The sequence below is a fragment of the Danio rerio genome, chromosome 16, assembly GCF_049306965.1.
Source record: "Danio rerio strain Tuebingen ecotype United States chromosome 16, GRCz12tu, whole genome shotgun sequence".
Taxonomy (NCBI): domain Eukaryota; kingdom Metazoa; phylum Chordata; class Actinopteri; order Cypriniformes; family Danionidae; genus Danio; species Danio rerio.
Genome location: NC_133191.1, coordinates 14,067,429 through 14,090,717, shown reverse-complemented (window position 1 = coordinate 14,090,717; position 23,289 = coordinate 14,067,429). Strand labels below are relative to the sequence as shown.

The following is a 23,289-nucleotide window of genomic DNA, read 5'->3' as shown; positions in this document are numbered from 1 at the left end:
CCATAATAGAAACATGTTATCAACCTAGTATTTCATGCTAAATGCATTCTAACAACATATTAATTCATATCAGAGATATATACACTAGATATCGCATAAAGACCCTGAGCATGCGTCAATACTGCCACCACTTTTGTACAGTGCTCCCAGGACGAAAGTCATTTGACTGCACTAGTCAAAATTAAAACCAATGTGATGAAGACGCTGGACTTTAGCGCTGTGTACAGGTGTGGTAACGAGCAAACAAAGAAAACGAAGCATAAAGGCACAACCTTTCATATATTTCGTTTTTGTGATTTTGTATGTTATAAACTTTTGTGCTAAACGAGTATCATTATTGATGATAATACAGTCTCTTACTGCACTGACCATAAGGCAAAGGAGCTTTTTTTAAGTAACTTATAAGAGTGCCTGATAACATAACAGTGCCTGCGCCTCAATGTGCATACTGTCCATCCTAAATTATTGAATATTTCAAAGGTTATATATCATTTAAATCAGAAAGGATAGGCGATTGAGATGCAGGGATAATGATGGTTCACACAAGTCATTCATGACGAAGATTCATTCACAAACAGGACACGGATTAGATCAAATTTAATAGGGAGGGAGGATAATACATTCCATGCACACAAACACATGCACTTTGTCGACAATGCCTGTGCGATCACTTATCCATCAATGTAGAAAAGTGATTTAAAACACCCAAAAAGAAATACTGACCACCATGAAAACTCCCTTTCACAGACAGGCTATATGTATATATGTGTATATCTCTGGCTCTGAATGGCCAGTCCTCCACTGCACCTTGGTCCCACATTTATTTCAAAGGAGCGCTACCCTGTACTAAAATGGAGGCTCTATTGACACATTTCTTTTTCAAAAGCTTTAATGAAACTATTTCACATTTATTTTGATCTTGCCAATATGCTCAACATTTTTGGATTAATGTTGAAGCTTTTATTGCTCATAATATTAAAAAAAAAAAAAAAAAACATTTTCCTAATTGTATAAACATGATTTTGGGTTATTATGTTAAAGATTGCTCTTTAAAAGACCCTGGTTTTATTATAAACTTTTATTTTATTATTATGTAAATTTCACATACACAAATCTAAGTTTCTTTATACTGCTAGAAAAAGAGTTTAAAGATTTCTTAGATTTCTAATGAAGAGTTGAGATGCAAAAACCTCTGAAATTGTCATCTGAAATGTTCTCCTAAAATGTGCATTTTTCCCAGGCTCCTATGTTTATGTTAAGTTATTTCACTTTAAAGGCAATGAAAATAACTTATTCATCATTTTAAAAGTCAAATTTCCGAGCCTACATACAGGAGTATGAGAAAAATACTAATTTTAGAAGAAAATGTCAAGCGGCATTTAGAGGTTTTTGTATCTAAATTCTTTATTTGCTCTTTTAACATTTTTGCATAAAAATATTTGGATATTTTATGTAATAAAAGTGCATTTAAAAGGTTTTGTTAATAATTAAAATTGAAAAATATGTACTATATTTCCGTTTGTGATTTGATATTTATGTACTCTCTCTTTTTCTTTTCTTTTTTCAATTATTATTATTTTTAATTTAATTTCTATCTATCTATCTATCTATCTATCTATCTATCTATCTATCTATCTATCTATCTATCTATCTATCTATCTATCTATCTATCTATCTATCTATCTATCTATCCATCCATCCATCCATCCATCCATCCATCCATCCATCCATCCATCCATCCATCCATCCATCCATCCATCCATCCATCTATCTATCTATCTATCTATCTATCTATCTATCTATCTATCTATCTATCTATCTACAGTATCTTTACTTTTTCAATCCCTTTAAAACTAAGCAAACTACTTCCAACAGGCTTTCACAAGCCACTATAAAGTTTGCCTTCAATCTTTAATACCTAGTTAAACGTGTGTTGCTCTAGACAAATGCATACAATGAATGCATTCAAATATGTCATTACATGTCTGTTAATCGACATTTTTTTTGTTGAACTGGCATAAGATACTGACCCAGTCCCAGAGAGCACTTTCCAGCATCCACTCTCATCTTTCCAGCCTGGAGAGAGATGCTCTTCCACGCTTCCCAAAAGCAGAGGTATGTCAACACTGCTAAAACTGCTCTCAGTACCAACAACTGACAGCACAGATCAATAGCAGCTGCAGTGAAGCTCTTCTCCACCTGCCGCTGAGCTGCTGTGTTTTCTCTTTTTCAGAGGTCACTCAGGGAGGTTCAGCAGATCCTCAACACCACCGAGGGAAACTTCCATCAGCTGGTTGCTCTTCTCAACTGTCGAGGCCTGAACAAGGTAAACATGGCAGCCTGGTTTTTACCTCAGCCAAGCAGTTTTCATGTCACAACAAGTGGACTCATGTGTTGTCCTGTCACTCTCTCAGGATTACGTGGACTCTCTGAAAGGCCTGTGCTATGATGGGATGGAGGGGCTGCTCTATCTGTCTCTCTACTCTTTTCTCTCCGCTTTGGCCTTCACTGCTATTCTTTGCTCCCTCCCTGGAGCCTGGAGGAGCTTCCACAGGTTAGCTAAACTTTATTCCTTCACTTTGGCTAATGCCCCATCTGCTGCTGCTTTTAGGAAAATCTGATTGAATTTATGCTGCAAATTCATTTGATGACAGCAGCAAAATAAAGATGCAAGATAAATAGTAGGGCTGTGCTTTATGTAAATGTGAATTTGTGTCTTCCATATGGTTGTACGGTAAATGATTAGTTGTAAAGTTTATATTATTATTGTTTTTGTTACCGATTTCTATTTTATAAAGCTGTGTTAGAAATGAAGAATCATAGAAAAATACATTTACATCTACAGAGGATCTAAAGCACAGGTGTCAAACTCAGATCCAAAAGGGCCGCAGCTCTGCACAGTTTAGTTCCAACCCTAATTAAACACACCTGATAAAACTAATTGAGACCTTCTGGTTTGTTTGAAACCTACAGGTAAGTGTGTTGGAGCAGGGTTGGAACTAAACTGTGCAGGGCTTCGGCCCTCCAGGAATTAAGTTTGACACCCCTGATCTAAATCCTTCTCTTTCGCTTTAAGTTTTTACAAATTGTGACATTATTTGATTAAAAATGTATTATAATTAAAAAATTCAAACTATTTTTTTTATATTTAGTCTAGTTTTCTCTTTAAGCCAAATGCATTTGATCTGAATTTTTTGGGGGGGAAGAAATTGTATAAATGAATATTTAATTCATTTATCAACATATTTTCATGGTTTATATCAACTCCCAAACTCCTTGCAGTTCTCTAAAACCACACAGATAGACAGATGACAGATAGATGGATGGATGGATTAATAGACAGACAAATCTTTGACCCATGTATAAATTATATTGGTCAAAGATTAGTTTAAAAAATCATATTAAATCCATGAAAAGTGTCTTTTGAATAAACAAACATTTAAAATTTGGATTAAATAATGATTCACCGTCATTCATTGACCATACTATTTATTGAACTAATATTCATTCATTAAACTATACTATACTATTCATTGAATATATATAGCAGTGCGATATGGCTGTATATCAGCACTGGTGGGAGGTGTGCCATATTGCACTGTTACGAGTTCGACGGCATGAATAAGAAAATCAAACACGAAAAGTCTAAAAGAGTCTCTGTGGCGATCTTGTGGCGGAATGTCAATAGTTTTTGCTCTGCTCAATGGCAGGGTAATGGCCACGGATGCACTGAATTTCCGAAATTATAAATATTTAAAACAGGCACTATCCCTTATAAATAAACTGCATAGTTGTAATCTAAACAGTTGAAGTCAGATTTATTAGCCCCCCCTTTGATATTTTTTTTCTTTTTTAAATTTTCTAAATGATGTTTAACAGAGCAAGTAAATGTTCACTGAATGTCTGATAATATTTGTTCTTCTAAAGAAATGTCTTATTTGTTTTATTTTGGCTGGAATAAAAGCAATTTTTACTTTTTATGAACTATTTTAAGGTCAAAATTATTAGCCCCTTTAAGCAAATTTTTTTCTGATTGTCTACAAAACAAACCCACGTTATACAAAACTTGCCTAATTACCCTATCCTGCCTAGTTAACCTGGTAAAGCCTTTAAATGTCACTTTAAGCTGTGTAGAAGTGTCTTAAAAATATCTAGTCAAATAATATTTACTGTCATCATGGCAAAGATAAAATAAATCAGTTATTAGAGTTGAGTTATTAAAACTATTATATTTAGAAACGTGTTGAAAAAATCTCTCTGTTAAAAAGAAATTGGGGCTAAAAATTCAGGGGGGCTAATAATTCTGATTTCAACTGTACACTCTCACCTAAAAAGCCACAAAAGTACATTATGTTGTTCCTCTGCTTGTCATGTAGGCGAAGTAATACACAAGAGTGAAGAGGCTGTATGGGTGCTGATATTGCAGAATATCTCAAAGCTATCAGCCAATCGGATTTGGAAACCAAAATACTTATGTGCATACATAAAAATAACACTGACCTGTGTTAAAATTCTTTTTTTAAAAGAACTTTTTTTTAAAGAAAAAGCTTGTTTTAGTTTTAAAACTACATTTAAATGACATTTATTTATTTATTTTTTGTGATTTTTTTTTTATTTGAATATGCCATAAATAATTATAAGTGTATTAAAAATACCCAACAAGATATTTTGATATATTTACTATGGTTACACTGAATGAGATTTTTAGTGGCTGTCTTCTTGTAAATCATAGTAAAAATGTATGATAGATTTAATGTATGAAAAAATACATCTATAGTTACTATGTTTTAACAATTGTTTAAACCCCTTTTTATTTGACCCATGTATTTTTAACACTTCAAGTTTTCAGTTTTATAATAACCCTTCATTTAGTTTACAAAATTATGTTTTTATATACAAAATATAGAACGAATCAATCCGTCAGTATAAATCAAGACGAAGGAATACACGTCATCCTAATAAGATGTCAATTGTTTTCAAGTACGCATGTGTAACATTATCAAAGACATTAATACTCCCACAGAACCGGAAAACATGATCATTTTAATGCAAACCAACTTACATGATCCTCTACATCAGCTGCAGCTGAGTGTTAATGGAGATGAGCTGCTGGTCTGCTCCATTCAGTGTCATATACATGTAAACCCTGACAGCCGCACTCATCAGCAATGCACAGATGATAGAAACATGATCTCAACTTAAGGCCATTACTGCTCAAATGCACTTCACTTCTGTTATCTGGATATGGTATTAATGTCGCCATTACCATTAGTTCACAAAGCTTAGTCACATACTGTTGATTCAGCTCCAGTTGGTATATACCCACCAAGTGCCTGATGTTGGCAAATCCAATTTTATGAAGTCACAGAGGCGGCCTGAAGTGTTTAATTGCGGTAAGACTATGCTTGAACTCCATTTGCACAGGCAGGAAATGGAAGATGCATACATTACTAAAATGGCAAAGAGGAGTGACACAGATTAAAGGATTATATGCTGCTCTGGATAGGGATTATTTCATTTCAAGACAATATCTGTATGTATATAGCCATGAGACACAGCAGGCAAAAGCACAGAATATTTACGCACCTGTCAATTTACAGATTTTGGGCTTTTCATAAAGTCTTTTTAATGTATATGTAAATAAACCAAAAATGTTTATACCCAATGCTAAACTCTTTTTTCCCAAAATTTTAGTACAAATTATTTGATGAATCCTTGAAAACATCTGAAATACATTTGTGCATGTTTAGTGAAAAAGACCCATTGCTTTAGTTCAGTGTTTCTCAACCATGTTCCTGGAGGATTAACAGCACTGCATGTTTTTAATGTCTCCTTTGTCTGTCGCACCTATTACAGGTTTTTCAGCCTCTGCTAATGATCTGGGGCCTCATGCACAAAGACTTGTGTTGAAATCATACTAAAACATTGCGCACAAAGCTGTAAATGTGCTTACGCAGTAAAAAAAATCAGATGTATGAAAAACTGCGTACGCCGAATCCCACGCATATTCTTTTTGTACATCCGAATGAACGTAAAACTGAGCGCACATGCACCAGCACAAAACCCCTCCCTGCCTCCTCCCCCGTATGAAGATGCTAATGACTCTACTTTTGCAAAACCCAACGTAAAAACAATGGCAAAAGCAAGCCAAAAGAGAAACTTTGAACAGAATGTGAATTGGAGGTGCTGCTTTCGGAGGTAGACTGGAGAAAAACGGTGTTACTTGATACTTAATAACAAAAGAAAAAAAATAGAGTGGGAGAGTTTAGCTGATGTGGTTTACACAGTGGGGTCTGAAGATTGCACTGAGTGGATTAAAAAAGAAATAGTGTGTAAAGATGTAAGATTTTGTAATATCTTTAAGAGCGAGAGTGGCGTAGCTCGTAAAATGGATGGCAACATGTTTTGACACGTTCAAGCATGAACTCAGTTCGAATCTAGCGTCTGATGAACTCATTCTTCTTTTTCCCCCCGCTACATACTGTATTAGATTTTACCTACTCTTCATCACGAGTAAGACAAGTAGGAATCATTAATAAGTCTGTGCATCATATTTTATTTGCACATTTATTGAATGGAAATGTATCTGATTCACATATGCATATTCGTCTTCAGATGGCGCCTTTATAGCAATGTGTGTGCAGTCGATCGCTTCGATTACATTGGGCAAACCGGCGACTGCTGCAAATTGCGCTTTAATGTTTGGCTGGTCAACTGCATTGTATGAAAACCTTATTTATATACCTGCTAGACATGCAGATGAACCTGTCTCATCCAGCTGCCATTGCACAGCTCAAAGACACTTTGTAGAGAGCAATTTAACATAACTGCCTCTAGGAGTCGCCAATGGAAATAAAACAGACACACAAGGAATGAACGTACGCCAGGCATAAAGTTGGTGTGGACCAATGCTTATTCTCACGTTAATTTTATCGTTAGTAAATCCAAACTTGAGCGTGAAACCTGGCGTACACAAAGTTTTTGTGCTTACGCAGCGTTGATACATGAGGCCTCTAATGATCTGAATCTGGTGTGTTTGGTTAAGGAGACAGAAAATGTGCAGGGCTGGTGGTCCCCCAGTTACATGGTTGAGAAACACTGCTTTAGCTGAATTATCTATACATTCTCAAGTGAAGAAGCATTTTCTAGAATTATTGCACCGCTTCAGACAAAATAAATAAGAATTAAATGTTTTTTTCTTACAGTCTATGAGGACTAAAGTGCATGACTTTTATTTCAGTATGTCGATGTTCTTCCAACTGATGGAATATTGAGTAGGGGGTGGGGCTTTTTTTATTAAGCATCATTTCCTTATTGCAAACTGAGATCAACAAAAAAAGGACCAACCCTCCAAATATGAAAGCAAATGGTCAGACTTTGACTAAATATTACCAAACCAAACGTTTTTGTCTTCAGTGGATTTACATTAATTGTGCATTGAAAGACTAAGGGTGCTTTCACACCTACACTTTTGTTTCGGAACCTGTCTCGTTTGCTCAGTTAGCTTGGTTCATTTGGCGTATGTGAAACCAGCAATCGTGCTTGGATCCGCGCCAAATCAATCGGTCGGAGGTCGCTTGAATGAGGTGGTCTCGGCTCGATTGAAACGAACTCTGGAGCGGATTGATTGCAGTGAGAAAGCGATACGATCTGAGTGCAGTTATATCACAGTGTTTTATGGATATGCAATAGGCATACGGCTGTATGAAGAGAGAATTATGAGTTGGGCGGGAAGTTTCGAGAGTCTCCCGGATGCTCCCAAACGAGTGATAATCTCCCAGTAATCTTTGTCTCCCTCCCGGTCCTCAAATACGTCACGCACCCTTCTCACCCCTCCCCCACCGCATCTCTCCTCGCTCTTCAGACACGGCGCGCGCACCTTGTCAAACACCACCAAACCACCACCTCCCCTGACAGCTGAGCGGGACTCATAATAAACCCTGACATTCTGATCAATGTGTGGAGAGTTTACTCACACGTGACTTGTTTTAGCTCTTTTGGTCCGATTAGAAACTTTGCCGTGTGAAAGCGAACCGCACCAAGAGCAAAGAGCAAAAATGTAACAATTTTAAACCCTGTTTCAGAACAACTGAATCGATTCACAGGTGTGAAAGCACCCTAACAATCTGTGCTTGCAAAATAAACATTGTACATTTTTTATATCACACCCATTTTTAAAAGAGCTAAACAATCTTGTTTTTTAGGTTATTTTGCTTGCTTTAAAGAAAAACACTGACATTTCATGCAGATTTTTAAATGTATGCATATCTTGGCATTTCCATTATACTCAAAAACGTATTTTTGCTGCTTGTTAAAACTGCTTATTTAAAATGCGCTGAAACAACACAATTCTTGAGTGTTTTTGGGGGTTAGCTAGAATTGTGTGAAACCCAGCATTTCCAACTCAACACAAGGACTGATCGTTCCACCAGATCTATAACAAATGGATGTTTGCCAGTACCGGCTTTTAAAAACTGTTATGGACAGAGATCTTTCTTTTATGTTTTCACAAGAGTCTGGAATGAGATCCCACAACATCTCAAAACAATACCAACACTGAGACTTTTTAAGAAATCCCATGCTCGTCATCTGATGGTCAACTATCGCTGTAGCCACTGAGCTAGTAGCTTGCTTTTCTTTATCTTATATGTTTGGTGATTGTTTGTACTGTGTTGATGGATGAGATGTTTGTCTGTTTTTATGTTCTGCAGAGCAGGAACCTGCTGAAAAACAGCATTCAAGCTGAGTCAGGCCCGATTATCTTTTAATCTTTTCCTGTTTAAAAATGATAAATAAATAAATTAAAAAAATTTTTTACAGTGTGAGCTGCGTGTCCACCAAAGTGTTTTTTGAGCAGCAATGTGAGCGCTGTACTAAAAACATCCGTGAGCTGTGAGGCCTTCTCCAGTTGTCGAAGCATTTTAAAAAACACTCAGCTATGCAGCTGCCTTTTTAACAACGCAATGCTTCCATTGACAACAGAATAAAACGCTCAGCTAGCATTTCTGCAGCACAAAAACACTTTAGTGGGCACATAGCGATAAGAGTGTGCATAGGTGGAGTCATAGTATGTAAATGTGATTGATTTATATCTTTAAACATTTTGGAAGAACATGTCAAACTCATGAGCAAATGTGTTCCGTGTGAAGACACTTGTGGAATTGGTGCTGCTGTCTGCTTAATGTTTGACCAGACTGAATTTACAGACGGACACTCCAGGCCTACACACGTTTATTGTTCAGTGAATAGTCCTACAGAATTTGCAGTTGCAGCTGTTTTCTGTCTGTTCACAGGATTTTTTAAACAGTCATTTTAAATCTGTCTCCAGTGCTCTGATTTTTGTGCTGTAAGTGCATATTTAATTAAATAATCCCCCATTTGCACAGGTAAACATCTTGAGATACAAAAATGTGTTTTAAATGTAATCAATCATCTAGAAGAGATGAGCAGAATTATTATAGTGAGAATTATTATTATTTCTTGCCTTTTTACTCTCTTTATTTGCAGTGTCTGGATATGTTTTGATCTAAAGCATTTGTTTTGTTTCGCCATTCTTTATGTTCTATGATTGTTACCGAATGGCACAGTGATTCAGACGATTATGAAGACTCGGACAGTGAAAGCGAGGACCCCTTCACTTCTCATCAGGCACGTAGACAGACGGCCACGGGTTCCCAGCGAGGGGCTTTGCCCCCCTTCTATAGTTACCAGGGGGCCGCCTGGACTCCCCCCTTTTCTAGCGCACCTCCATTACCGTGAGTAACACATGCACAGACACACAGACAGACAGACAGAATGAGCTTTAAACACATAAACCAACAGCACAGACACACACACACAACACAACACCCACACAGCAGCTCAACAGCACACTTTGTAGGGTATAGGGGGATAGTTCACACAAAAATGTTTATTCTGCCATCCTTTATTTCTCCTTCACTTGATCTAAAACTGCTTGATTCTTTCTTTTGGTGAATACAAAAGAAGATATTTTTAAATATATAAAAAAATAAGAGTAATTTTTTTGTTCCTGGACGTCAGTAATTCCAAGATTCTTGACAATATCTTCTTATACATTCAACAGAAGAAATAACTCCATAAAAGTTTAGTTACTTGAGTGTCAGTAAAGGATTTCATTTTAGGTGAACTATCGCTTTAAGGAATCAAATGTGAATTTTGAATGAATAAATAAATACATTTATATCTTTAAATTTACACACACCTTCATACACATATGTATCGTGTATTATAGCTTAAAACGTAAGCTAAATGTCATTCAAATATTTATTATTATTATTGTATTTTTTATTCCGGTTTATTCTGTTTTTCTTTTGTTGTTTTTGTAATTTAATTATTAGTTGAAATGAGTTTATAACATTTTTAGAAATCTATTTTTAAAGTTGAGTTAAACTTGATTCATATATTTTCCAGTTCTTCATTCATTTTTTTTTCTTTCAGGTTAAAATAATAATACAAATAACATTACATTTAAGCAGTTATTAAGATTAATTTGTTATTTGTTTGTATTTAATTACAAAACTATGTATTAGTTTAGACTCTTTTTCACTAAATAAATTCTCAATAAACTCTATTCCAAACATTTTAAAACAATTAAACCAAAATAATTTTAAATATATTTATGTGTTTTGTAGATTTTCTAATATTTTTTGGTAGAAGAATCTCAGATTCTAGTTTCATGCTTTGCATCTAAGTTGTGTTATAAATGACCATTACACTATGACAATACACATGCACAAACAATACAAGTCTCATGCACAGGCAGAAAAATAAATAAAGTTCTGATCACATACAAACAGGCAGACAGACAGGTGTTAGATAGAACGCACAGACAGACAGACATAAACTCTCTCTCTCTCTCTCTCTCTCTCTCTCTCACACACACACACACACACACACACACAAACACAGACAGACACACAGACAGGTCTATACGTCAAGCACAGTCCAGCCAAATAACAGACATGAGTCCAGAGGTCTGTCTGTCTGTGTGTCTGTCTATTTGTCTGTCCATCATTACAAGACAGACATAGATCCACCAATCAGAGACGATGCACAATATGGGTAAATCCTGCCCTCTGATGTTTCTATCAGAATGGACATCAGTCTTTTCAGTTCTACTGCAGTCAGCCGTGCTGTTTCTCTCTTCTCCCTGCTTCAACATTCCCTGTTTCTTTCTCAATTTCAATTATTCCTTTTTTTAAAAACTGTATATTAGATCTGACATGAGGGTCAAAGACGTACGTAGAAAGCCTATTATAGGTTTCAAATAATTTAAAAATAAAATCTAAATATGAGTAAAATCATGTTCTATTATTGTTTGACACATTGATGTAAATAAAGTAACATATTTATCCTGACCTATCCTTATTTTTATAGATAATGGATTAAATGAATATATTCAGTTTCAATTTATATATGTATATATATGTGTGTGTATATATGTATATATGTATATATGTATATATATATATATATATATATATATATATATATAATTTTTTTTAATGTTCTAAACACTTAAAGTTAAAGCAATGTTAATATCAGTGAAGTTCATTTATAACTAATTTTGAGAGGAGCACATGCTTATGATTGACCACAGCTGATCCCGCATTAGCTAACGCATGATTCACCAATCGAATGATTCCTAACTCATTTTCAATAGACAGTTCCTTACCTTGGTCCTCTTTGGCTTGAAGAATCCTCTTTTCCACCCCTACTTCTCCTTTCTTTTCCTTGATATGGTGGCACGGTGGCCAAGTGTTTACCACTGTTGCCTCGCAGCAAGAACTCCACTGGTCAAGTCTCTAACAGACCAGTAGATGTTCCTGTGCAGAGGGTACATATTCTCCCTGTGCTCGCGTGGGTTTCCACCAGGTTCTCCGGTTTCCTCCCATAGTCCAAAAACTTGCGACATAGGTGAATTGACTAAACCAAATTAGCACCATATACGAGCTTAATCAGCAGTATATCTCTCTGTAGCAATCTCTAATTTGTCATTAACCATAAATAGCAGAGGAGTTCTCAACATCTACCTAAGCTCAAACTCCCCTCTTGCCCTGCGAGCGGGAGAGAGCCCCGGGCTCGAGGATTCTATGAGCTCAGGGCTCTCCCCAGAACAGCATGCCAAACACACTTTATAATCAATCATCAGCTAAGTGTGAACTCTTAAAATAACATTCAAAAACAAAATCTAAATTTGATCCTCAAAATGTAGTTAAGCATGTTAACTTGAGTTATGTTGTGTTTTCTGTACTTGACTGAGAGCAGTTATTCTGAAACAACTAGTCGAAATGGATAGAAGTTAAACTGTTTTTATTTCCGTCTCTTTCAAATTTCTTGAATTAATTAATTTTCCTTCGGCTTAGTCCTTTTATTTATCATTCAATTAATAATCAGTCAAGTAAATATAGGTATAATTTATGTTATGTATAATTTATATAAACTATTTATTTCAGCAGATATCAGTCTTAATGATCAGCTTGAAAATGTAATGTAGTGCATTTCTAATACTGTATGTGAGCTGAAAATGTATGTTGGTCAAATTTTGCCAATAAATAAAATGATAAATCAGGCCTGTAGCCACAGGGAGTTCGAAAGACCCACCCCTCACTGAGAAAGGTCCAAAACTTGTGCCATACATGAGCTCATTTGTCTTATTTTGACTTCTATGCCATCATAAGTACACTCAAAAAATGATGTTTGCTGTTTGTTCAAACTACTTATTTAAAATGAGCCGAAACAACACAATTCTTGAGGTTTTTTTTTTTGGGAGGGACAACTAAATTGATTTATGTTCAATCCACTTAAATTTGTAAAACTAATTACTTAATTCCTTCATGTTGTCCCAACACAAATCGATTATGTGGAACCCAGCATTTTTACAGTGTAGTAAAAATAGCCCATCGAAAAAGGCTTTATGACCAAGCGGAAACCTTTTGTTGGCTGTCGATTTGTTGTGACTTCAGCTAATCAGTTTTGCCCAATGCAAACAAATATTTTTTCATGAGTTCAATATCCAGCTGCTAGAAAACACAATCTGACATAAGTGAACGGTAGACTAAAGTTTTTAATTTAAAACAGATTCCTATTCTTTTTTCTAATGATATATGATGTACTTTGCATTTTAAAAAATACTTATATATATATATATATATATATATATATATATATATATATATATATATATATATATATATATCTTTATTTTAAATGTTGAGAAAATATTTTTTTTTACATAAAAAAATTATGAAGATCATCTGACAGGCTAATTAAGCTAAAAACTGCTTAAAATGTCATTAAAAGCAGCATTTACATCTCTACTTAATTAAATAGAAAATGAAAAGAATAACTGTAAAAGTTAACCCTGAACACCCCCACCCTTTAATCAGGCTGGCTATGAACCTATAAATTCTAATGTTAAGACAAAAAAATAAATAAATAAATAAAAAAATCCAAGAGAACCCGTCTTTGACCCATAAACATCTTTTCTCATTTCAATCACATTTCCATGTGCTTTAAAATAAATGTATGCAAAAATAAATCCATATTCTATACATTTATATATATATTTAGCATATTTGTATAGAATTCACTTCTTTATCAAAACAATCTTCTCTTAGAAAAAGTGAAAAATGTCGCCTCTCTCTAACTCTCTTCCAACTTTTCTCTTCCTGTCTCCACCCCGGCTCCTGGCTCTGGTTCTTCCCTGCACGTCACTCTTTATTGTCCGTTTCCTCTCGTCTCCATTGTCCCCTTGACCTGGTTCCTCTCTGCTCCTCTCTCTTTCTTTATGCAGGACTCCAAACGTTTCCTCCAATGGCAACCCTGGTTATGAGAACCTGCCTTTGAGTGACAGACAGTCCCCACCCCCCTCTGTGAGTCCCCTTGTCTTTGTCGCATCACTACGATCTTTGGCCTTCTCAGAAAAATCAACAAGCAAAGATTCAAACAGACCCAAAGACAGAGCAGACCTAACGACTATTCACTAAGCTCCACCTTAAAAAGTTACTGACCAATCGCTATCTGCCTGAATTTCACAATTCCGAGCCTACGTTTGCAGTTCAATGTTTACATCTTACTGTTTTGACTTTAAATCTTTGTATCTTGTAGTGCTGAGTTTACATCTCAAAGTTTAACATTTACATCATGACGTTTAAATCTTTACTTATAGCAGTTACGGGTTTATTTTTCACGACTCCGGAATTACATCTTACAGTTCAATGTTTACGTCTGACAGTTCCCAGTGTACATCCTGCAGTTCCCAGTTTAAAACTTTATGTCTCACAGACTGGAGTTTTAAATTTTAACAGTTCCACGTTTCCATCTTGCAGATCCAAGTTTACAACTCATAATTTGGAGTTTACGCCTCTACATTTTACACATTCATCTCACATTTCCATATTTATGTCTCATAGTTCTGAATTTCAGTCTCACAGTTTCTACTTTACGTCTCATGGGGGCGTTTACACCAGAAGTAAATTGCGATAGTCAAGTCGTGTAATTAAATGCTTGAGCATTTTGAGTTTATTCGCTTTATTTGTGCGTGCAGTTCATTTAATTTGCGTGTGAAATTCATGTCATGCAAAATCACTCAATTTTCATTGCAAAATGGATGACATGGTTATGGAAGGCTGAAAAACAGCATGGACTTGTTTGGCACCATTTCTGGCACCATCGGATCCTTCAGAGGTGCACCCAGCCAAAGACCATAGAATACACAAGACAAGAATGGGGAATATGGCGAATGAAGACCCCCGCCTACTAGTACAGGAGCCATATATCAATTGCTATAGACTGACGTTTCTCTGGGGGAAAAGCTTAGACCAGACGTGTGTGTTTAGGACTGGAATCTCAGCATATACTTGTTACACAGACATAAGAAATATATCCCAAAAGCTTAAAATCTGTACTTTTTTGCTTTGTAATCTGTATGAAACAAATGTGAGGTACAGTTCACCCTGTCAAGCGCACATCACATGACAGCAACTACTCAAAAGCCCACAATCTTGTAAACAAAGAGTCGCTGTCATTTCTGGAAGAGATTCGCCATCAAGACCAAGTTGTGAATTACTTCAGAAGAGCAGCGTGATCTGACGACACATTAAGCCTTATTTACATCACGAGCAACTCGCATCGGCAAAAGCAACAATTGACTGTTCATTTAAACGGATAGTGAGCGACTTCCAGAGACCTCCGTCTACATGAGCGACAGCGACCGTTAGTGACCAGGTGGGGCGTGTCTAGCAACGCAAAGAAGTAGAGAATCATTCAACTTTATACTAATGAAGAGTGACTTCCTTGAGCGACAGCCAATAGGAGGACCAGTAGAGCTCACGTGAATCTCTCTTAGCTCACTCAGAGGCCGGTTGTATTCTCTGTGCTGTAGAACTACACAGGCCTGCGTTTCCAGCAGGTCGCCACCGTGATTTCGTTCCTTCCGAGTGCGCATGCGCATTAGCTCAGGCAACCTGAAAATATGCCAATTTTGTTTAATTCAAACGTTTAAAAAAAAAATTTTATGAGACAGTTGTTGTTTAAGTTTATTGGTAAATCCAAAAATGTAAGCTTGGCAAACAGTTTTGGAGAATTTGAAGTTTCCTCATTCAGACAGAATACCTGAGCATACTAGAGCAAGCTCCTGATTGGTTAACATAGCTCGAATGTCCAGCAAAGTTCAGATTTTTTTAAACTTGAGCGATTTGTGCAAATCACACGTTAAGCACGCCAAACTCCTGAAATGCTCAGTTCGCACCATGTCATTCACTCGATTCGCATCATTCACGCGAATAGCTGCATGATATCTAATTACGCCTTTGCATTGACTTAACATGTGAATCACTTGTGCTTAATTGCTTCATATCTGGTGTAATCGCACCATCACAGTTCTTACATCTCAACGTTTGGAGTTTACAGCTTTGCTTGTCACACTTTCATCTCGCATTTACAAATTTAAGCTTTTATTACGACTCGCACTTCTGAATTTACGTCTCACAGTTCTGAACTGATGTCTTGCAGTTCTATACTTTACTTTTACAGTTCTGAGTGTACATCTTGAAGTTTAACATTCACGTCATGCATTTTTAGGTATAAATCTTTACATCTTGCAGTTTTGAGTTTACATCCAACTCTAACGAATTGGCGTTTTGCAGTTTGACGTTTACATCTCGCAGTTCACAGTTTAAATCTTCACTCAAATCTTTGGCAGTTTGGAGTTCCAAGTTTATCTCATAGGTTTGATTTTACGCCTGTACATCTCACAATTTCATCTCACATTTCATCTCAAATTTCACAGTTCTGAGTTTAATTCTTGCAGTTCAGATATGAACTCTCCCAGTTTTGAGTTTACATATCAAGCTGCGGTCACACTGCATTTTTCTCCCCATAGACTTCCATTCATACACACGCGAATGCGTCAGACCAGAAATTAAAGTTTGTGCGTCAAGTTTTGCAGTTGGCTTAGTGAACTCTGACCTGCGAAATCGCATCACTTAACCGCGTGAAACCAATCAAGGATCAAAACATGACCTCTCTGGACAGGAATTTAAAACATGGAGCAATCACTCGCTTTGTTATATGTCTAATCATATTGTTTAATTCCGCCCCTTTTTGCAGTGCCATACGACAGAATTTCTCAATCGCAAACTCTAGTTTGACCTTGGCTTCACAGTTCAGTGTATTTTTTACTAAAATACTTCAAATAAATATATGTAAATAAAAATAAATGACTTTGCTATCTGAAACATGAACAACAGTATCTAAGGGTGGAGCTTAGCGAAGGATTTAAAAGTAATTCTGTAAAAACTGTATGTTTTTATATATACACACATGCATACATACACAGGTATAGATTTTTAAAAAATAATAATATTACTCTCTTTTCTCTTTCCCTTCTCTGCTCTCCTGAACTGCGGATCTGCCCGGTGGTTTCACAGTACTCTCCCAGCATGCTGACTGGCTACGGCGGCAGTCAATCACACTCCAACCCCTCCCATTCAAGAAACTTGTACTCGCACTAATTATTTTTCTGTATAATAGAAAAGAAAGCTATATAGCCAGGTTTAGTTTTCATATGGATGGACACTTTATGAGACGGGAGACTAATTTAAAACATTACGTGTTAAATATCCGTGCGTAGCGTCAGTACCATTGAGTCATTTGGGTGTAACAGACTTACGAAAACCCCGTCACTTCCTCTCCCTCTAGTGTCAATCTGTACATAGCTGGTGGAAACAAGATGGTATTGACGTTACAGTAGTGCTCTATTTTTAAACGTATAACCACTTTATTTTGGAGTTTTGATATTGTTATATGTAGTCACAGAAACATAGTGGCGATGGCACAATTTCTTTGTATGATTATACAGTTTTCTCTTCACCTTTCTTTTTTAAATATTTGACAGAACCCTATTTTATAAGTGGCGATGCTGTACTACCTTGTATACCCTCTGGTATGATTATTTATATAAAAAATATACGAATAATGTTTATATATATATATATATATATATATATATATATATATATATATATATATATATATATATATATATATATATATACATATATACAGTTGAAACCAGAAGTTTACATACACTCTAAAAAAAGGAACATAACCATTTTTAAAATGTCTGATGGTAAATACTAAACGTTTAATATTTTAGGTCTGTTAGGATTACTTAAATAATTTACATTTACCAAATGCCAGAATAATGAGAGAATTTTATTTTTTACATTTTTTTATTAATTTCTAGAGAGTCAAACATTTACATACATTTCCTTGGTATTTTTATAGCTTTTCTTTTAAACTGTATAACTTTGCTCAAATATTTTGGGTATCCTTCCACAAGCTTCTCACAATAGTTTGAAGGATTTTTTGCCCATTCCTCCTGACAGAATTGGTGTAACTGAGTCAGATTTGTAGGCTGTCTTGCTCGCACAAGCTTTTTTTAACTCTGCCCACAAATTTTCTATAGGATTGAAATCAGGGCTTTGTGATGGCCACTCCAAAACATTCACTTTGTTGTCCTTAAAGCACATTTGAACTAATTTGGCAGTATGCTTAGGGTCATGGTCTGTTGAAAGAGCATTTGTGGCCAAGTTTTAATTCTTGACATGTTGCATCAGCATGTCTACATAATGTTCTTTCTTCATGATGCCATCTGTCCTGTGAAGTAGACCAGTCCCTCCTGCAGCAAAAAGCCCCACAACATGATGCTGCCGCCCCCATACTTCACAGTTGTGATGGTGTTCCTAGGCTTGTAAGCTATCCCTTTGTAATCCAAATGTAACACCGGTCATTATGGCCAAACAGTTCAATCTCATTTCCATCAGACCACAGGTCATGTCTGCAAAAATTATTCTTTTTTCCCAGTGTAATTTTGCAAATTGTAATGTGACTTTTTTGTTGATTCTGGCTTGTTGATTTTTCCATGTTGTCACACAAGGAAGCAGTGTGTTTGAGGTTTTCCTTAAATATTATTCTACAGTTGTGCCTCCAATTAACTAATTTAATGTTGTCAATTAGCCAATCAGAAACTTCCAAAACCTTAACACCATCATCTGAGCTTTTCAGAGGCATTATAGTTGTAACAATTTTACAAAAAATATCTCATTATTCTGCTATTAAGCATAACAGAAACAAATGTGATAATTCAAACTTGCCTAAAAGAGAAAAAGTTTAGTCACATGAACATCTGACTTTAATAGTGTGTGTAAACTTCTGGGTTCAAATATATATATATATATATATATATATATATATATATATATATATATATATATATATATATATATATATATATATATATATATATATATAAATATATATTCACTGTATAAATGTTGATTGTTAATGCATTTTGATGATCAATTGAAAAAAACAAAAGATTGTTGAGGGCTAGTGTGTGTTTCCTCTGCTGGCTCTGAGCAATACAATTGCGTTTCGCCAATTGCAATGCAATGGCTACAATGTAAGCAGCAATAATCATCAGGACATCCTGCGAACACCATCTCTGTGTGTGTGTATCAGACGTCTTCTTGACATGTTCAGTATATATATCGTATATACATTTGGAATTGCATTGGTCCCTTCTCTTGGCTCTCGGCCTGTTGTTAATCCTTGAAAAATGAGTTTCTATGGTTTAATGCTCCTTTTGAATGGCATCCTTTTTCACTACAGAGTCTAATATAAATGAAATAAAAAATACAGTAACAAACATAGGAGGTCTGAATATTTTTGTGTGTGTGTGTGCGTGTGTTTTATACGTTTATACCTGTTCATGCAAAGTGCTACAAGCATCTTGAAATTTAAACATAATAGGTTATATCTATGTTACAGCAGAAATGAGCTTTTTTATAAGTTAAAATATTTTACGAATAGATTATTTTTAGTATTTGTTATATAAAGTTATTTAAGTTATTAAGTCTATTGCCTTTCCCAGAGATGGACATCCGCTGCGTAAAAACTTGCTGGATAAGTTGGTGGTTCATTCCGCTGTGGCGACCTCGGATTAATAAAGGGACTAAGCCGACATGAAAATGAATGAATAAATGAAGTCTATTGCCTTAAATGTAAAACTCATGCTATTTGACTCTTCCAAACGTTTAAAGCAAACCATTTTTGTATAATACAGTCATTTAGAATTTTAATTTAGAATTTTACAAATTCTATTTTTGTTCGCCTAGTCTCTATTTCAGAGACACCACAGCGGAGTGAAACGCCAACTATTCCAGTGGATGCCCTTCTAGCCGCAACACACACACACACGCACGCACGCACGCGACACACACACACACACACACACACACACACACACACACACTCATCCACTACTGACAATTTAGTTTGTTCAATTCACCTACAGTTGAAGAATTGTTAGACCCCCTGAATTATAAGACCGCTTGTTTATTTTTTCCCCAATTTCTGTTTGACGGAGAGCTGTTTGTTTTCAACACATTTCTAACTTAAAAGTTTTAATAACTCATTTCTAATAACTGATTTATTTTATCTTTGCCATGATGACAGTAAATAATAATTGACTAGATATTTTTCAAGACACTTTTATACAGCTTAAAGTGACATTTAAATGCTTAACTAGGTTAACTAGGCAGGTTAGGGTAATTATACAAGTTATTGCCTAAAGATGGTTTGTTCTGAAGACTATTGAGAAGAAAAATAGCTTAAAGGGGCTAATTTTTTTCCCTAAAATGGTATTTTAAAAAAATCAAAACTGCTTTTATTTGAGCCTAAATAAAACAAATAAGACTTTCTCCAGAAAAAAAAAATACATTATCAGACATACTGTGAAAATTTTCTTGCTCTGTTAAACATCAATTGAAAAATATTTTAACAAGAAGAAAAAATTGAAAGGGGGCTAATAATTCTGACTTCAACTGTATATGGCACGTCTTTATATTGATGAAACCGAAGGGAAACCCTTGTGAACATGGGGAGAACATGCCAACTCCATACAGAAATGCCAACTGGCCCAGCCCTGACTCAAACCAGCGACCTTCTTGCTTTGAGGCGACAGTGCTAACCACTGAGCCGCCATAACGCCTTTACAAATGTCTAGAGAGAAATGAAATCGGAAAAAATCTAATTTAAAACAGATAAATCGCATATATATTCATACACTTCAACCATTATTACTTACTGTCTGGTGTTTTACATTAAGGGGCAATTATTTGCCCCATGTCATATTCTTTAACATTATTTATTACATTAAGAAAATATTAATATTACATTAAATATAAATGAACCTTTATAAATTATACAAAAATGAGTCAACATTAAATACAAAAGCAACAGAGTAGATATAATAACATAAACACACCACCAAAATACAATTTGGAGATTTATCCAACATTCTTATTGTTACCTAAAAGCATTACTAATCTATTACAAATTATGCAAAGAACAAAAAGCCATCCAATAACATACTACAGTTGATAAAATAAATAATATATTTGATTATTTTTGGCACATTTTTTAAAGCTGTCATTAAATTCAGACTTTGTTCAATAAAATATTAAACATTATTTACAGTTAAAGTCAGAAATATTAGCCCCCCTTTGAAATTTGTTTTCTTTTTTCAAATATTTCCCAAATGATGTTTAATTTTAGGAAACTCCAGAGGAACTCTAATTTGTTTTATTTTGGCTAAAATAAAAGCAGTTTTAATTTTTTTAAACACCATTCTAAGTTCAATATTATTAGCCCTTTTAAGCTATTTATTTTTTCAATAGTCTACAGAATATGTAGACTATATACAAATATGATTTACTGTCATCATGGTAAAGATCAAATAAATCAGCTATTAGAAATGAGTTATTAAAACTATTATGTTTAGAAATGTGCTGAAATAATCTCTCCATTAAACAGAAATTGGGGAAAAATAAACAGGGGGGCTAATAATTATGACTTCAAATGTATATCTTAGTCTAAATCTAAATCAGAGATGCCCAAACTAGTGCCTGCGGGCCAAAGTTGGCCCATGGTAACCTTTGATTTGGCCCACCATCCCATCTGACAAGAGAGGGAGAATGATGGGCACGGTTTAGAGATTGTAATTTCTAATTAAATGTAACTTTTTGCTATTTTGTTTGTTTTATTGCTAAGCCCAAAAAAGCTAATGGAAATTAAATGTTTCAAATGGAGACAAAAGCTGATTCTGCTTGACTTGACCAGTGTACTCAGCATTGAACACCGCTGTGCTATAAAAACATAATTGTATTCATTCATTCATTTTCATTTTGGCTTAGTCCCTTTAATAATCTGGGTCGCCACAGCGGAACGAACCGCCAACTTATCCAGCATATGTTTTACGCAGAGGATGCCCTTCCAGCTGCAACCCATTTCTGGGAAACATCCATACATACTCATTCACATACATACACTATGGAAATTCTAGCTTATTCAATTCTCCTGTACCGCATGTCTTCAGACTGTGGGGGAGCACCCGGAGGAAACCCACGCCAACATGGGGAGAACATGCAAACTCCGCAGAGATGCCAACTGACCCAGCTGAGGCTCGAACCAGCGATCTTCTTTCTGTGAGGCGATCATGCTACCCACTGCACCCCCGTGACACCCGGGATTGCAATTTTAATTTTAAAAATTAGACTGAATTAGTTAATATGATTTAAAGTAATATTTTGTATTAATAAATTAGCTATAGAATTTTATAGTATGGTATATTTACCTTTGGCCCACGGCTTGCAATGATATTTGGTTTTTGTTCCTTCTTAAGAAAAAAGGTTGAGAACCCCTGGTCTAAATCAACAACAAAACCAAATAAAAAGACACACATACATTGCATTATCCAGCAGTGTGGCTATTATTGCCTATACTATGACTTAAATTATTCAAAACCTGACTTAAAATAAATGTCAAACATATCAAAGATTAAAAAAAACAAACACTCAAACGTAATATAACAAAAAGCAAATATAACTAAGTTTGAATGATTTATTTTATATTAAAAATAAGTCAAACTATAAATAAATAGTCGTTTTAAACAAATAATGCTTAAATGAACAGTGTAATGTCTCTCCTGATAATTTCAGCTAAACGGCTAAAAGTTTATAAAAAAGTGAATCCAGTTTGTATCCATGTCATTTTTATTTCTAGTTTTTATAAAATTGCTATCAATTTTTGTATCTATCGTTATGTGAATTTTTACTGATACTTTATGTGTAATATTTGGTAATAATTTTTTATTTTCTTATTTAAAGGTTGCCGTTTTAAAATCTGTCAGGGGCCTCAGATGAAAATTAGCCCTTGTGGTTTATTCACAGTTTTGTTTTTCACTAATGATTAATAAGCATTGTCTCTGTTTAATAAATAAATAAAATAGAAGAACAAGTTCACCAAAACGCAAACATCTGTCACTACAGCCTGAAGGAGAGATAAACTCATGAATATAAACAATTATGATCATCCAGTCATTCATTTTCCTTTGGCTCAGTCTCTTTATTCCACAGCGGAATGAACTGCCAACTTATACAGCATATGTTTTACCAAAGACTAGAGTACACAAGACATGTCACTCGTATTGTTTTGAATGGGGAAATGTGTAACAGTCAATTTGGCGAATAAAGCCCGCATTCTAGTACTATATGGCAAATAAAGCCCGCCTTCTAGTACAGAAGCCAATTGTTGATCACTATATGGCAAATAAAGCCCGCCTTCTAATAGAGAAGCCAATCGTACATCACTATATGGCGAATAAAGCCCGCCTTCTAGTACAGAAGCCAATTGTTGATCACT

The 23,289-nt window shown here is 35.2% G+C and overlaps 1 protein-coding gene across 5 annotated transcripts in view; it reads left to right on the top strand.

Moving 5' to 3' along the window:
- Nucleotides 1-17,484, top strand: part of ttyh1 (tweety family member 1) — a 62,144-nt gene extending 44,660 nt beyond the window's left edge. The window contains exons 10-15 of one of the 5 annotated variants that reach the window (XM_003200152.7): nucleotides 2,023-2,115; nucleotides 2,234-2,326; nucleotides 2,415-2,554; nucleotides 9,588-9,648; nucleotides 13,817-13,895; nucleotides 16,953-17,484. In XM_003200152.7, coding sequence (XP_003200200.3) covers nucleotides 2,023-2,115; nucleotides 2,234-2,326; nucleotides 2,415-2,554; nucleotides 9,588-9,648; nucleotides 13,817-13,855 — 426 coding nt within the window. In that variant the 3' untranslated portion in view covers nucleotides 13,856-13,895; nucleotides 16,953-17,484. Of the gene's footprint in view, nucleotides 1-2,022; nucleotides 2,116-2,233; nucleotides 2,327-2,414; nucleotides 2,555-9,587; nucleotides 9,756-13,816; nucleotides 13,896-16,952 lie in introns of all 5 variants that reach the window. The other 4 variants (XM_009292145.5, XM_009292146.5, XM_009292147.5 and 1 more) reach the window with 4 other exon arrangements.
- Nucleotides 17,485-23,289: the final 5,805 nt, after the last annotated feature.